The 15,888-nt window shown below is 34.3% G+C and overlaps 1 protein-coding gene across 5 annotated transcripts; it reads left to right on the forward strand.

The window, feature by feature from the left end:
- The first annotated feature begins 4,238 nt into the window (after nucleotides 1-4,238).
- Nucleotides 4,239-9,410, forward strand: LOC129320824 (peroxisomal membrane protein PEX14-like). Of its 5 annotated transcripts, none has more exons than XM_054966462.1 (12): nucleotides 4,239-4,517; nucleotides 4,614-4,686; nucleotides 5,567-5,814; nucleotides 5,953-5,992; nucleotides 6,166-6,359; nucleotides 6,564-6,753; nucleotides 6,884-6,973; nucleotides 7,394-7,451; nucleotides 7,581-7,633; nucleotides 7,715-7,782; nucleotides 8,564-8,614; nucleotides 8,720-9,410. In XM_054966462.1, the coding sequence occupies exons 2-12, from the start codon at nucleotides 4,629-4,631 to the stop codon at nucleotides 9,233-9,235; spliced, it is 1,566 nt and encodes a 521-aa protein (XP_054822437.1). In that variant the 5' UTR covers nucleotides 4,239-4,517; nucleotides 4,614-4,628; the 3' UTR covers nucleotides 9,236-9,410. The 5 variants fall into 5 exon arrangements, with proteins under 5 accessions (XP_054822437.1, XP_054822436.1, XP_054822439.1 ...); XM_054966461.1 differs by having other exon boundaries at nucleotides 4,240-4,517; nucleotides 4,606-4,686; XM_054966464.1 differs by having other exon boundaries at nucleotides 4,241-4,517; nucleotides 5,573-5,814.
- Nucleotides 9,411-15,888: the final 6,478 nt, after the last annotated feature.

Genomic DNA, 15,888 nt, shown 5'->3' on the forward strand with positions numbered 1-15,888 from the left:
CTTCTTTTTTCCAGCTTCTGTTGGCCTATCATTTTTGCAATACCAACATGAACTCGATGGGGAATCTATTACTGGGGTTGCCCTTTTCTTGGGTTTGTCAATTCCTGATCATTTTAGAGAGTTCTCAGCCAAGGCCCTTCATGGTCCTGCTCATTCCAGGGCTGGATGGGTGAGTTTGATGCTCTATCATCTAATAGTTCAATTCATTATTTTTTTAGTATCATCAATCATCATCAAAGGGCAAACTCAAATTAACTTTTATTTTTCCCTATCGTCTTTCGCAGTTTAACGATTTCTGCTGCCAGCTAAATTTGCACTAAAAAGTCTTTGTATATCTTTAGAGCCCATGAATCCATAGAGTTAATTCCATCCATGCATACCTTCATACAAAGCAAACTAGAACTATATTTCATAAAATCGGTATTCTCACATAAACTAACAAAATAAAAATAAAAAAGTCATCTTTCTTAAATGAAGAAAAAGATGGCAAGCAAAATAAGAAAATGGCAATAATACTTTACAGGAGATGAAAAAGTCATTGTCAAAAACTAAAATGATATATCACCAAAATGGCGGTGAGTCTTCAAGCAACGGAGTTCGATTGACCATTAAAAATCTAAATCAAATAAACTATTTCTATTTCTATTATTAGAATTGTTGAATGGTTGAACTTAACGCTTCATATTTCTTCATAGTTATAAAACGGTTTGTATAAAAACAGATTAATTGAATATGAAAAATATCCCACGGAAACACACCGTGTATTTATCTTTTCTAATAACACAGTTATGAAAAAGACTCTTCATTTCACTTTTGGCATTCTCCAATCGATGGCACAGAGAGCATTGAATGTAGATCGTTCGATCAGGCATGATTCAATGTATCTCCTGCTGTGCAATAGTAATGGAAACATCAATTAAATGTTTCATGATTTGGGAGTAAAAAGATTACTGAGTACATGAGGTCATAGAAAGTATGCATGATGAAAGGCATTTATTATCATCTTTAAAGGTTCACAAAGTAGTCAATCAAATAGCATCGTCCATGCACAGCTTCATTCAAAACAACATAGGTTTATGTACATATCAGATAAGTGTTTGTGATAAAAAAAACACATCATATATGCAGAAATACTTCACATGCGCGAATTATCATTCTCCTCATTTGTTGCCTTTAGTAAAAGGCTGTTAGGATTCAGGAATGTCATTGAGTTAGAGAGATGGAAGAGATACAGAGAAAGATGCCTCCGAGGCGAAAAGTGGGGGAGGTTAAGACAAGGAAACTTGAATAAAAAGCCAGAGGAAAAGTTATAGAGGGTTGGCATTGATTCTTGCCCGTGGGTTGTTAAGCTCGGTTGGTACTTTCATCTGCCTTTGAACTCTTATTCATAAAAATCGAAAAGTGGCCAGAGTTTCTTAGAATAATGCGTTGAACAGATGTAACCAGTCCTAAATGCAAGTATTCTTTCTACATCCTTGATATGGAGTTATTCCCGAAGAATTCGAAGAATATTATAATAGGGTGAGCAATAATGGCTAGCATAAAGTCTCACATAGGCAAGTGAGATTTCAATTGCATTCTTTAATGCCCAAATAAAAGGCACGCACCAATTCATTTGCTCATTAGTTTTACTTATTAATTATAAGGGTCTAGCTAATTTTTTATGCATCATGTCTAAATTCATTTAATAATATCACTTTTACCAATACAACGTTGGCTTGAATGTTTTCTCTATTTCACACTTCTTGTTATACTCTTGTTAATCATTGTATTTCCCATATCCAGCTGACTGCTGCAACCATCCAATTGATTGTTTTAAGTAGAAACTTATGAATTTATAGGTTGCAACTAAACTTGAGAAAAATTTCTTCTACCTATCATCCTATTTCTTCAATAAGGCATGAAACACCTTTCAGGATTGAAGAAGATTAGAAGTAGAGCCATTACATAATGTTAGTATTTTCCAATTGCTTAGTTTAAGGCAACTTTTGAGATCAACTTTGAGGAACCTATAACTAAATATGCAGGACAGAAGGGATTGATTAGTGTAAGTTAAGGGGATTGCAGACAATTATTGGCTTGTTCATAAATCAAATTATTCCTCGTTGATATAGTGGTGAAAAAGCTTCACAACAATGTTATTGTAATTAAGCAGGTTTATTTCTTTCTTTCTTTCTTTCTTTCTTTCTTTCTTTTTTTTGCAAAAGAGAGAAGCCTAACTGCTGCTATTACCCAAAGAGTCTAGAACCAACAGGGTGCTGATCTCATGGGGATCACTAAACTGACAATGACCCAGCCATGCTTGCACAGCTTGTTGTGCTAAATAGTCAGCTACTTTGTTCATCATCCTTGAAGTGTGAATCACTGAAATGGCCCTATCAACTGTGCAAGATGCTCGAATGTCTTCAACCAGCCTTTTTATCCTGGTGCGATTCAATATCACCCCCCTTCACAAGCTTGGCTACTTCCAAGGCATCAGAGGCCACCATAATCTGACGGAATCCCAGATCCCAGGTTTCGTTGAGTCTCATGAAAATTGCCCACAATTCTGTGCTCAGGCTATTCGTCCCAATCGATCCTAGCATGAACCCCGATATAAACTTTCCACTGTGATCTCGAACCACCCCTCCGTAGCCACCTTTATTCTCCCTAGGTTTATTTCCTAGTACAGGGAATATTTAAATTTTAAAGGATATCAACCAAGTTACCTGTTCTCACTTTTTATATGTGATTTACATTGTTAGTTGTTGACATATCATGTTTTCCATTAGGAAAGTGACGTTTTCTTCAATATAAGTTACTGAGAACCTCTCACCTAGTAACCTTTGCTGCATAGGCGGACCTACATTACATTCCCCTTTTAATTTTTGTTGTAGATACGTCAACGAAGTTGCCTTGACAAGCCAATTGATTCAGGCAACTTATTCAAGCCACTGAAGAATTACCATGACAACACTCTTGCAATTTATGATCTTCCAATTAATTAAAATGAAAATTTTTAAAACAAAGCAAGAAAAGGTGATGGCATCCGACGCAAGGTTGACAATGAACAAGGAAGCCCAAGAAGAAATTTTTAACGAAAGTAAATGAAAGACTTGAGCTGGAAAATTCAATACTCAATAGTAAAACAGGAGAAAATAGGAAAGTCACTTAACTGGTGCCAAAACTTTTGTATGCTTAACAAACCTAGCAGAACAACAATTTGAAACAATGACCCCTGCTTCTACAAGAAACACGAAATTCAATCCATTCACTTGTTCTGGAATATAGATAAAAGACAGTGTTCTTGAAGAAACCTAAACCTCAATGGATACAACTAATAGTTCAAAGAGTTAGACTAATAGAGAAGCAAAAATTGGCATTTCTTTCTCGCTTCTTCTTCTTCTTCTTTTCAAAAGCAATATGAAGTTATGAACATAAATGTTTAGAAATTGCTTCTAAGGCAGAACAACTCACCAACCAACTCAAGATATCGCCAATCATCCATATTCAAGATGATTTTGTTTGGTTTCTTCGTCCCTCTTTTATTTTCCTCATCATCATGGCATCCTGGCCTGAAGTCGCATCATCGACGGTTCCTCTTTAAAATCGATCAACCTGACCCTGCATCGTCGCATTGTCACCAGATCTCTCAATCTCCTCACACTTTAAGAACAGGGAAGCCTAGAGGTTTCCCTCCCTGTCAGAACCAAAAAGCAAAAAGGGAGCTCCTATCGATGATATGGAGAAGCAGGTGAAGAAGAACATGGAGGTAGAGAGAGAGAGTGAGCAGCAAGCTTTTAAAATGAAGAAGACGAGACAATGAGAGAGAGAGGGGTGAAGAATGGGGAGGTGTAGTCCGAACAAAAAGAATGAGAAGGTTTTTCACGTAAAAGGTGAATTTTATTCAGCCATGAAAAAGACAACACTTGAAGAAAGTAGAGGCTCTAGACGAAGCCCAAGCTTTTAAGCTTTCCATGTACGAAGGCCGAAAATAAACCCATTTAGCTTAATAAGCCAGGTGGCTTACACGGCTTTATAAATAGTAGTCTGAGTCTAAAGCCACATGAGAAGGATCGACTTGGTGGAACTCTCTTACAGGATGTATTAATAAGCTAGGTGGCTTACACGGCTTTATTAACAATAATCTGAGTCTAGAGCCAGCATCAGCTTAGTCAAACTCTTACAGGATATATTAATGGCAATCTTTTTCATAAGCTTCAATGAATTAAAACCTCGCCTTCAACTTCATTGGACGTGCATGCTGGTTGGAACGCTTAAAATATATTTAACCAAAAAAAGAAGCAGAAAAGATACGAGAGGCTGAGATGCAGCAAAAGATAGTAATATAAGCGGCGCTTAGGTACGGAATCGTGAATGATGTTTTGACACTTGAAATGAGGACTTATCCGCATCGTTTTGGCGTCTTTCGGAGTGGATACGCTTCGCGATGATCAAAACCCATCTTTTTCTCCGCCGCTGTTCCCTGCTTTTGCTGATCAATATTCTCGCTTCCGTTGACCTCTTCGTCAGCTCCGGTGAGAATTAACGTCTCTATTTCCCGTTCTCTGTGCCTTCGGGAGTTCAATTTCTTGATTCTCAATTCTCATGAATTCTGTCGTTCAGGAGTTTAGAACAGCGAGGTGAGCATGACCACCCAGTCGGATGCTCCTCCCAATGCTACTGATAACAAACGTCAAAATTCAGGTGGGAAATAGAATGCATTTAGCAAATTCCAGCTTTTTAAGGTCTGCCACTCTTTATGTTGTTCACCATAGTCTCAATATGGGCCTTCTTTTTTTGAGTTTCTGGTAATCCTGTTATCCCAACTTGCAACAGGTAGAGTCATCAGCCCTGCCAAATTCCAGAACGTCTTTTTTGTTATTTTGTTAACATATATTTGCACAAATTCCTTTATGAGATGAAGTTGAACTCATTAAATTTTCTTAATGTTGGCCTTATGTTCTGCTGTTCTTGGTGAAAGAAAAGGGTTTAGATTTGGGAATTAGTCTGGATATGATCAGGAGGGATACTGACCATTGACCTGTATCAATTAACATGGAAAAATTATCATTTTGATTGTGTTGAAGTACGGAGTTCCATTTTCTCTCCGTTTGGAAAATGATTATCTGCTTTCTGCTTTAGATAGCGTGAGCCTTTTCCATGCCTCCTTTATCTGCATTTCTTTAACTATGGCTTACGGGTATGGTGTGAAGAACTAAGCTATTCTATATGCTTGTCGCTTGAGATTGGTCCCTGCTTCACACGAAGTTGGATGAAAAATAATTTTTTGTATGATTCCTATGTGCTATACCAAGGTTTTTAAGAAGGAAACAAAATCTAACTTTCTAAAGCATGTTAAAAAAATCATAATCAAGCTGAAGCTTTAGTTAATTTTCAAAAGTGGTTTATGTATGAAAGACACATTTTGTTTATATTTTAAAAGTCAGTTTCCTTCTCATTCTCTCCTACCGTCTCCTGTTGAATTTTTCCATGCTTAATTGGATGTTCTGGCTGAGTGTTTCGGGTACATAACTTAGAATATTTTGGATTTGATAAAATTGAATTATCGATTCTCCTTTTTGAGGTTTAGGTGCTGAAATCACACAACCAACAAATATGGATCAGCAAAATGCCACTGAGCCTGTTAAACAAAGTTCGGCAACATCAGTCTTTGTGAACTCACAACCAATGCGGGAGGAACAAGTGCAGAATGCTGTGAAATTTTTGTCGCACCCAAAAGTTAAAGGTTCCCCCATCATCTACAGGCGATCTTTTCTTGAACAGAAGGGCCTCACAAAGGAGGAGATAGATGAAGCTTTTCGCCGTGTGCCGGTAAGCTAGTTGTTTGATCAGGTTACTAATTTTCTCTGCCCCCACTATTTTTCATTTGTTTGTGTACAACCCATTCAACTGATTCTCACTGTCAACATTGTTCAAGTATTTTAATCCTTAATTTCACTGTAATCCCAGGATTCACCTCCAAGTGTGCAGACAGCTGGTGTAAATCAAGGTGAGGAGTATAATGTTGAGGTTACAGTTGGGTCTTGTTTTTCCCCATCCTTCATTTGACTTAGACTCCTAGTAAAATCACCATTGTTATTATTATTATTATATGTTGATTTAGAGTGGAGTTGACTTGTGACTCATTTGCATTCCTTACCTTGTTTGTTGTGATACTCACAGATGGCCAACTGAGGCCATCACCAAATGTTCAGCAACAAGTCCAGCCACAGACTTTGCAGCCTGGTGCATCTGTTTCTACTGTCACCACTCCTTCATCAGGAACCTTATCTCGCTACAGATTTCATTGGTCCCATGGCCTTATTGCTGTTGGATTACTGGCCGCTTCAGGTGCTGGTACAGCTGTACTAATTAAGGTATATTCGGCTAACCTCTTTGTGTGCTGCCTGCTGGACTGATATTCTAGCACACAAAGGGCATCTTGCAGTGCTATGTTGATATGTTAATGCATCTTATTTCTATACCTTGTTTAATTTAACGACTTGCTACATGCATATAAGATTCGATATATATTGGTTTGAGCCACACTTAACAATCTGAAAGCCTACTTCATGTCTCAGAATTCCATTCTTCCTCGGTTGAAATCCTGGATACGCAAGGTAGTCATAGAAGATGAAGATGACCAGTTGAAGAGAACTGACTCAAAACCAACGTTGGCAGAAGAAGCTACGCAGGCTGCAAAAGAAGCTGCAGCTGCAGCTGCAGAAATGGCTAAAGTAAGCCAGGAAATGCTGGCTTCAAAAAGTGAAGGTTGATATTGTATATAACTTGATTGTTAGGCATAAAATTTTGTAGACTTTATTGCCCCCACTTATGCTTGACATCCATTGTTATTAATAGTATTTTTAATTGCTTCTGCATCTGATCTTACACTATGCAGAGAGGAGATACTTTGAGGTATATGCGAGCCATTTAGATGAGCAAGCACAGCAACTGAAGTTAATGACTAATGCAATAAAAAGACTGGAAGGTACTTCGAAATTGTTTTTAATCTATCAGCCTATACTAAGCTGTTTGATCCTATATTCATTTATTTTATAAAATGTTTGGTTTTTGACTTGCCGATTGTCCTTTTATATTTGTTTAGGATGCAAGTAATTGTATCATGGTGACTGTCTTGGCTTATGCATGGTGACCTAGATGTTTTGTCAAAAACTGCAATTTAATTATTCTCTCTGGATTGGTAACTTGATAAGCTGTGGCAAGAATCTCCTAACCCCCTTGCATTCCATTTTCATTTCATATTTTGAGACTTCCTGAGTAGGATAATTAGTAGCTTTTCATGTCAGAAATTCTAGCACACTTGCAACAGAAGATGCTGAATAGTTACCTAACTTTAAGTTCTTATTGATTATCCTCTGTTTCTGCCAAACTATGGGATAAACAATAGCCTCAAGTGGAGCCCCTCTCTCAAAGCAAGAATATCGACTCACTCAAGGGAGCTCAAAGGTTAGATATGCGCCCATGCATGCACCCACACATGTGAATGAGAATTTTTTCTCTAATAATTTCAGCCACAACTTTTACACTTAATTGTCTTGTCTTTTGGCAAAATTAATGTAATCTCTTCTTTTCTGGCACATGCAGCAAGTTTTTGTGAATGGCGGGGGGGAGTATGACATGCGATCAGGTTGTTATACGATGATTAAATATTAATTTATTTTATGTAATTTTTGGAATCTTGCATATAACTTATAAATGCAATGGGCAGTGAGATCTTCATCACCACCTGCTTCTGTGGAACCAGCTGCTGCTCCTCCATCAAAATCATATACAGATGTAAGCCATTGTCTTTTGGTTTTTTGGCCCATCCGTTACTTATTTGATGGTTATTGATTCTTGATCAAAAAGTTTGAACTTACAATCTCAAATAATTTTGTTAGTTTTGGAAGTAAATATCGATCAGTTTATTGTAACTGCTGGTATCCATTAATTCTCTCCTGATGGATCATGTTTTTAATGATATTCTAGGATCTCCATTATCCAGTGCTTGTTTTTAATATGGCTTCCAGGGGAGGAGTCAACTCTTTCTTGCCTGTTTATTATTTTGTCTGTAATGTAAACATTCGTTTCCTTCTTATGTAATCGTAACTTTGTCAGATTCTGTTTGGTAGGTTTTTTCCAGCCTATGTTTGATTTTCCTGAGGAATAAAATAAGCACTGATGAACAGTAAAATCTCTGGCTCTTCCATCTGTATCTCCATTCCATTCCTCTGTAATAGTAACAAGTGGAATACTCCCTCCAATAGGCTAGTTGGTTTGAAATCTCTCTAGCCTTTTTATTCTTTTTTGGGCCATCTAGATCATTGCTTCTTGTCACGGAGACTTTGTAAGGAAGCGAAGATTTGAAAGTTCACAGAAATTCTCATGCAGAGCTCCTCATTTAGTAAATTAATTGTTTGGTACTTCAGCGTTGATCATTGCCTAGAAGTTAATCTTTGAATAGATTGTTTCGATTTTCTTCATATTTGATGGAATTGATACAACTCTAATGCAGCAGTAACTCTTATCCTTGATACATTAAAATATTTTGATTGATTTATACTTTTATGTTTTGCAGATGACTGTCCCGGTCCAAAGAGGAGAAAGAGAAAGGCCTTCTAATATCAGAGTAATTCTTTAAGCTTTAAGCATTGGATGATTTTGCGAGTTTCAAAGCATCCCTTTGTCAATTGTTTAGTGCCCATGCGAGACTGACCAGTTGTTCCTTGGTTAGCCTTGGGAGCCCGGTCTGGTGCAAAGAAGCTACAATGAAGAGCATAGGACCCTAGTAAATGATGAAGAATTGATTTCTATGGCAAACACCATTCAATCAAATGGTAAGGACTTGATTTCTATGGCTCAGGACACCTTTCAATCTAATGGCGATGCACCATCGCCTTGGTGGCAGAGGAAAAATGTCAGAATCCAGGAGATTGAGAATGAGTATGAGCATAATGCAGCACCTTATAGTGCTCAATCTAGTGAGCAGCCCGTTAGACGTTCATGGATTCCTCCTCAGCCTCCTCCCATAGCAATGGCAGAGGCTGCTGAAGCCATTAGACGCCCAAAACCATCGGTCCCAAGGGAACAGGTATCAGATGATCAGTCAGTGGCTCATTCTTCAGACACATCTGATGAGATGCAGAGGACCCCCCAAATATCTGAACCTGAAGGTGCAATAGAGGCCGGCAGTGTCAAGTATGGCGAGGTACCTGATGGGGAAGCCAAATATGAAGAGAGTAATGAGTAAGAAGATTCTATTTTATCAGTTAAATCCACAATACGTGGAGTCGGGAGCAGGGCTCCTGGTACTCCCAACTTCTACATAAGCTTGGAACAATCTTGCTTTATAGCCATACGTATTCTGTATCTTGTGGCTTAGAATCGCTACAATAATAAATATCATGGTTTTGATTTCTTTACAAGACTTATGTCCTCTCCCTCCCTCCCTCCCCCCTTCTCTCTCTCTCTCTCTCTCTCTCTCTCTCTCTCTCTGCGCATGTGTTTTCTTTGAAGGCAAACATAATTTTCAGCCCCTATAAGGACTCAAATTACTGAAAAAATGAAAATTATAGGAACTTGAAAAATACAGGTTATTTAGTCTTTTTGAAACTATAGGGATTGAAAATATTAAAAAAATTATAAAAACTAAAAACAAAACTCGATGAAACTATAAAAATTAAAGATTATGTTTTCTCTTTGTTTTAACAAGTTGGATATCCTTCCTTTTCCTACAATGCAATACATGAGATAAATGGATATCCTTCCTTTTCCTACAATGCAATACATGAGATAAATAACAATTTAAAAACTCTTGGAAGATTGGAATAATAGTTCTATCATTTAAATCATGTCCAAATATGTAACAAAATTGAAAGGATAAAAGAATTTGCTGAGTCTGATAAAATGTGTGGAGACTAACATAATAACAAAACATGCATAGAAGTAACTGAAAATTGTACTATTCATAACTTAGGAATGATGTAGTTTTCTATAAATAATATAATCTACAGTAACATTGATTGATAATACTTATCACATTAGTTTTATATAAAGTTATCATATCCAAGACATGTGAAAATAATCAGGATTGCAACTAACTTATAATATCGCTTGTTAAGTTCTAGGAGAGTTGCATATAAAGCTATCATATCCAAGATATGTGAAAATACCGTTGCTTCATCTCCACCTTTCTTCTGGTTTTTGCAAATTCTTTCATTGTATCGAAACGTGAGCTCTGAATCTCGCTTTCCAATTTGCTTTAATCATTCTGTCTCAATAGCAACACAATCAAGCACGCATTCCAAGCTATATCCTAGGCCTATTTACCTCATCAAAAACTGAGGCACTTGATTTGGCCCATAGATATCGGCGAAGGTAAAAAGTTCAGATCTCAATTGAGAACAATAAAAAATGTTTATTTATCTATAAGTGATTGTCTCTTCTAAGAACTAAACCATTGATTATAGGTGTTGCATTAGTTGGTTACTCCATGACCATAACAGTTTCTATTCAAATTTCTTCCGCTATGCTTGAGCCTTACAGAGTAGGATGTTGATGACATAAGAAGGCAAAGTTGAGAGCCACGAGAAAGAATTAGATTCTGTGGCTGCAAATCTTGCAAATACTCAACTAAGAGAATACAATGCACATGACTTAATTCACAAAGGCCACAATATAGCAGGAAGAGGATCGTCCTACAAAAATTCACATTTAGTTTAGGCTCTAATGGGACTCAGTGGGACAACTGAAACTTACCTCATCAGTTAGTTATGCTAAACTTATATTTAGCCTCCGGCATCTGTCAAATAGAGATTCTATCTCAGCCTTAACAAAAAGAAGCTGTGAATGAGGAAATACCAAACCTTGCTCAGAAATAATACCTGGGCTCTTCTCCTACCCTACTTGTACCAAGCATAAGACCCAATAGGATATTAGGATGCTGCATGAATTTTCAAACTCAAGTAAAATCTAATGGTTCCATTATTAAGCATGAAGCATGCCTTACTGCTAGACATCATTGAAATTTTCTGACTCGTAAAACTTATAACCATCAGGGTCGTACTTGGCCATGTCAAATGGTTGGCATCTTCATTAACTTGACGTTAACAATGCATTCTTTAATGGTGATAGAATGCTGATGTATAGCCTTTAAGAAAGCTTTTTATGGGCTCAAGCAAACTTCTCACATCCAATTTAAAAAATCAAATGTATTCTCAAGAGCTTTAGCTTTCATCCTGCAAAGTTTGATACTTCACTCTTTATCAAAACCACTCACAGCCCACGTGTCTTGCACATCTTGGATGATATAATCATTTTATCTTCCAAATTTGTTCTTCAACAATACCTAATAAACCAAGGATTTCTCGATTACTTCTTCGTGGGTGTATCCGAATTCAAAGAACCATTCAAAGAGTTGATTCTTCTGACTCTGAAAATATATTCCAGATTTGGCTGATGGTCACTAAGGCTAAAATTCTAAGTACCAATACCTAATAAACCAAGGCAAACATTCTAATCATTGGTCCCGAGACTCAAGCTTACCACTTCGGATCCTTTAAGATACAAATCAATCGTTGGTGTGCCCTTCAAATAAATCATCATTATCAGACCGAAGTTGGCTTGCGCAGTTAATAATGCATGTCAATTCATACGATGAGCACACCACATCACATACTAAGTCAGACTCAAAATATATGAGTTTTCTTCTTTTCTGATAAATCTTTTCTTAACCATAACTATCCCACAAAAAAAAGGGGTTATTATAATTGCAAACATATGCTTGACTCTTTACCGATGTGTCTTGAAATTGATACTCACAATACTTTGACTAAATGCATTCAACGCTAGCATGTTGACTATCCAATTTTTTTAAGGGGGGAAAAATCATATCATCTTGATCTTTGAAGATTAAGCAAAATAACTCATTCTTTATTTTAGAATTCTTCTGTGCGTGAAGAATTTGCCGAATCTGGGTGTAAGATATTCAGAACTTCCGATTTGAAGTCGGAAATATAATATATTTTCTACGTATGAACATTGTAGCCAGCATTGGAAGTTGACATAAACTAATGAATTTATTTGGTAAACCAGCACTGAACGCAGCCACAGACTTTGTCTTATTGATAGGCTTCATTATCTGATGTTTGATTAAACCAGAAATAAAAAATTGACTAGAATATGTTATACGGTTATATATTTATTAATGACAATATAAAGTACAGGGGACACTGAAATTCATCACGATACATTTAACAACAATTTGTTGATATTAATAATTAATAACAAGGGATAGCCTTCTTTAGACGTTTATTTTGTCGGCACAGTTGACCATTTTGATTCTTTATTACCAGTTTTCCTATTATCTTTCTATGTTCTCTCACAGAAACATCATCAAAATCAAAAAATCTTCTTTTTAATAATGTTTTTAGAAGCAAACGAGATATTAAATCAGAATGGCCAATGATTCATGATTCACATGGTCCAATCGGGTTAGACCAATAGTTGAACCGTTGAAGTAATAATTAAATTAAATAAATTATACATGTATATAATTATCTAAATATGAGAAATAAATATAAAATTGTCACTTAGGTTAAAAATAGAACTAAATATTTTAAATTTATCATGACTTAACAAACGACCTGATATAACATAACATCAAATGGTTAAAAAAAATTAGTTATTTTTTAAAAAAACTGATAAAAAAATTTAAAAAGGGAAGGGTTTTTTTTTTTTAGCAATCCAGTTTTTATAAATATGATCTAGCTCTCCGTCCGACTATCGGTCCAAAGTGGCTTAATCCAGCCTAACCTTCAAATGGTTTTTTTGACATAATCAAGTCATTAATTTGATCAATTGATAGTTCGATCAATCTAATTGTTTGACTTAGTTTGTTTTTTAATCATTTCTTTTTAGTTTTCATTTTTATAATTTTTGCACAGTATCATTGGTGAAAGGTGGTATGAAAAGTGGTACTAATAAAGAATCAAGATTTTAGCTCGCTGGAAAATCTTCAAATTTTTTAAGTCCCCAAAAAATATAATTCATCATATATTTATGTTGGAATTTATACAAATTTTTTAATCTTTTAAAGGTGAAATATGCTAGTAGTTTTCATAAAATTTTACCTTTGCATGAGTTTGTTTTATTTTTTATTGTTAAAAAAAAAAAAAACTGACTCAGTCAATTTGAAGCACTAGTTTGAGTCAAACACCGGACTTGAAGAAAACGATGCGTGTTGGTATCTATAATACGGATTGTTGATTTATTTGTAAACAGCGATATACTTTCTAATGAATCTAAAATGCAAACAACGACATATGAATTAAAAAAAAAAATAGAGGTCGTTTTATTCAAGGTGAGGAAACTTAATACAGGATCCAAGACCAAAACAAGTACAAGCTTAATTTTAATGCAATTGAGAAATCCGACACAGAAAAATAAGGTTAATGATTTGTATGTAAACTCCAAACTCTGAAGGGAAGGCATCTTCAAGATTCATGCTTCAATGGATACCATATTTGCCTCCCCACGATGTATCATTCATACATGCAAATATAATGTTTTACTTATAGGATGAATTTTGATCATATTTCTTAGAGCATATGCATCAAATCACTAGATAAAATCTTCCTAGCTCGACGCAAGGTAGACCTATAATATCAGGTCTCTATGAAAAAAATGCCAAATCACCAAATAAAAAATAAAAAGATTTTTTTATTTTTAATCATTGTTCTCACTTTCATCATTCCTTCCTTAATTTTGTAGGAGCCTAGAAGGAAATGTTGGACTTTTAACTGTGCATCTTACTCATAGTCTCCCAAAAAAAAAAAACCATAATAATGATGATGACGATAATGATAATAATAATAGCAATAGCAGGCAAAATTAAAATTTTTGAATTGAAAATGACCGATAAGTAGATGAAATAAATTATTCAATAAATTTAGACCAGGGCATTTTGAGTGATTCATATAATCTATGAGATTAGTCATAAAAATTCGTTCTAGGTTCATCTTTAATTAGGATTTATAACTTAGTTATTTAGCTATAAAAGTATATCGTTATTAAAATCGAAAAATAACATGATATTAAAAGACAAATAAATTTCAGGCCCAAACATAAAAGTCATTTCCTAACCAAATGTACAGATCTCCTTAAACTATGAATGGCTCAGTGGTTAGCAGTGAAAACATTTCATTAAATACTGAAGAATTTGATTTTATATTATAAAGAAGGAGATACGATCAAGGACTACGCTTTATGTTAAATTTTCAATTTAATTTTAATACGTATGATAACGTGCATTCGTTTTAAATAATTAACAATTGATAAGTCACGTACGATTCAGGCCCATAGATTATGAAGGTTGAAAAGACATGTTTAATAGTGGGGGAAAAAACCGCAGCCAAGTTTAATTTTCAAAGTGGTCTGATATGTGTGGTTGTTGAAAACATTTTGTTGAGAGTGATTAATAAATGCAAGGGAAATTAGAACACGTTGTCCGGCTGCTAAATGCATTTTCAGCCAAACCCGTGCGTGCACCACGTGTTACCAGCTGCGTGCTGCATTACTGTTATTATTTTCTGTTTACTCTTCCTTCTTCATTTTTATATTTATACATCATTTAATTTATGCTTCTCAATCCTAAATAATTTACAGATTGAGTTGCTGTGTGTCATGAAAAAATAGGAAAATGATATTTCTGGATTAAATAATGAAGATAACGACACTTTAAAATCTCAAATTTTTAAGGATTTTTTTTACCCATATACTTGTATTAACGGTAATCCTATTTGATATATGATCAGATACTACCTCATCTAACAAAAATTTAAACTTTAATTTTTTAATTTATGATAATATAAGGGGCTAGCCTTTTTAACTAAACTAAACTCCTTAATTTCATTTGAGGATTTTTGTCTATCACATGTAAAAAATTTTACTTTACGTAGAAGTTGGAGATGTTAAAAAGATTGAGTTATAAATTTTAAAAATTAAGTTGAAATTCCTAAAGGCTCCATAGGAATCTTTTAATTTGATAATTTGTTCGTATTGTTTTTCTGACATTTTGGATGTGGATATATTTTCTCAGCTAGTTAGATTTAGGTATTTTTAAAATTAAAGAATGAATATAAAAATGACATTTAACTAAAAAAACATCTAAATTGATATTCTAATTCAACTCAACTTTTAAGGGTTTTCAACTTGTATATAAAGTAAAAACATGGGTGAAACTATAAATTTTTATTAAGAGGGGCCGAAATGATAAGATATATATAATAATTAAATAAAAATTAAATATGTATATATATCACTCACATAATATAAATATTTTAATATATATTTATATTCAATATATATATATATATAATAATAATGTGTGTGTGTGTGTATTTTAAGTTTTTTTCATCAATTTTTTATGTATAAAAATCATTAGTTATTATGTCTACAAGCATATAACTTATAATAAAATTGGTGAAAATTTTATGATCCTTATGAGCATTAAATGATTTAAATATATCATTGAAATTTAAAATTTTGTTCAATGTAATAAGATTTATTACTTGCTTACTAAATTTATTATTTAATTCTTTCAATTGATAATTATAGTAAACAAATATATCAACACATTAATAATGTTCAATTGCCATAAAATCTTTATGTCAATAAGATTGAATTATATCAAAATAAAAACTATTCATATCATAAATTTTAATAACTTAATTATTTAAAAATTAATGTTTTTTAGAAGAATATCTTTACCAAACCTCTTAACTTTTGGACAAGTAATTTTATGATGGATATTAATCATATAGCATTTAATATATCTTAAAATTTTTGTTGCAATGCTTAACAAAATTTGTTAATAATAATTCTCATAATTTCTTTAATTAAGAG

Source organism: Prosopis cineraria, unplaced genomic scaffold (genome assembly GCF_029017545.1).
Source record: "Prosopis cineraria cultivar Desert tree isolate PC_DT_omini unplaced genomic scaffold, ASM2901754v1 PC9, whole genome shotgun sequence".
NCBI lineage: Eukaryota > Viridiplantae > Streptophyta > Magnoliopsida > Fabales > Fabaceae > Prosopis > Prosopis cineraria.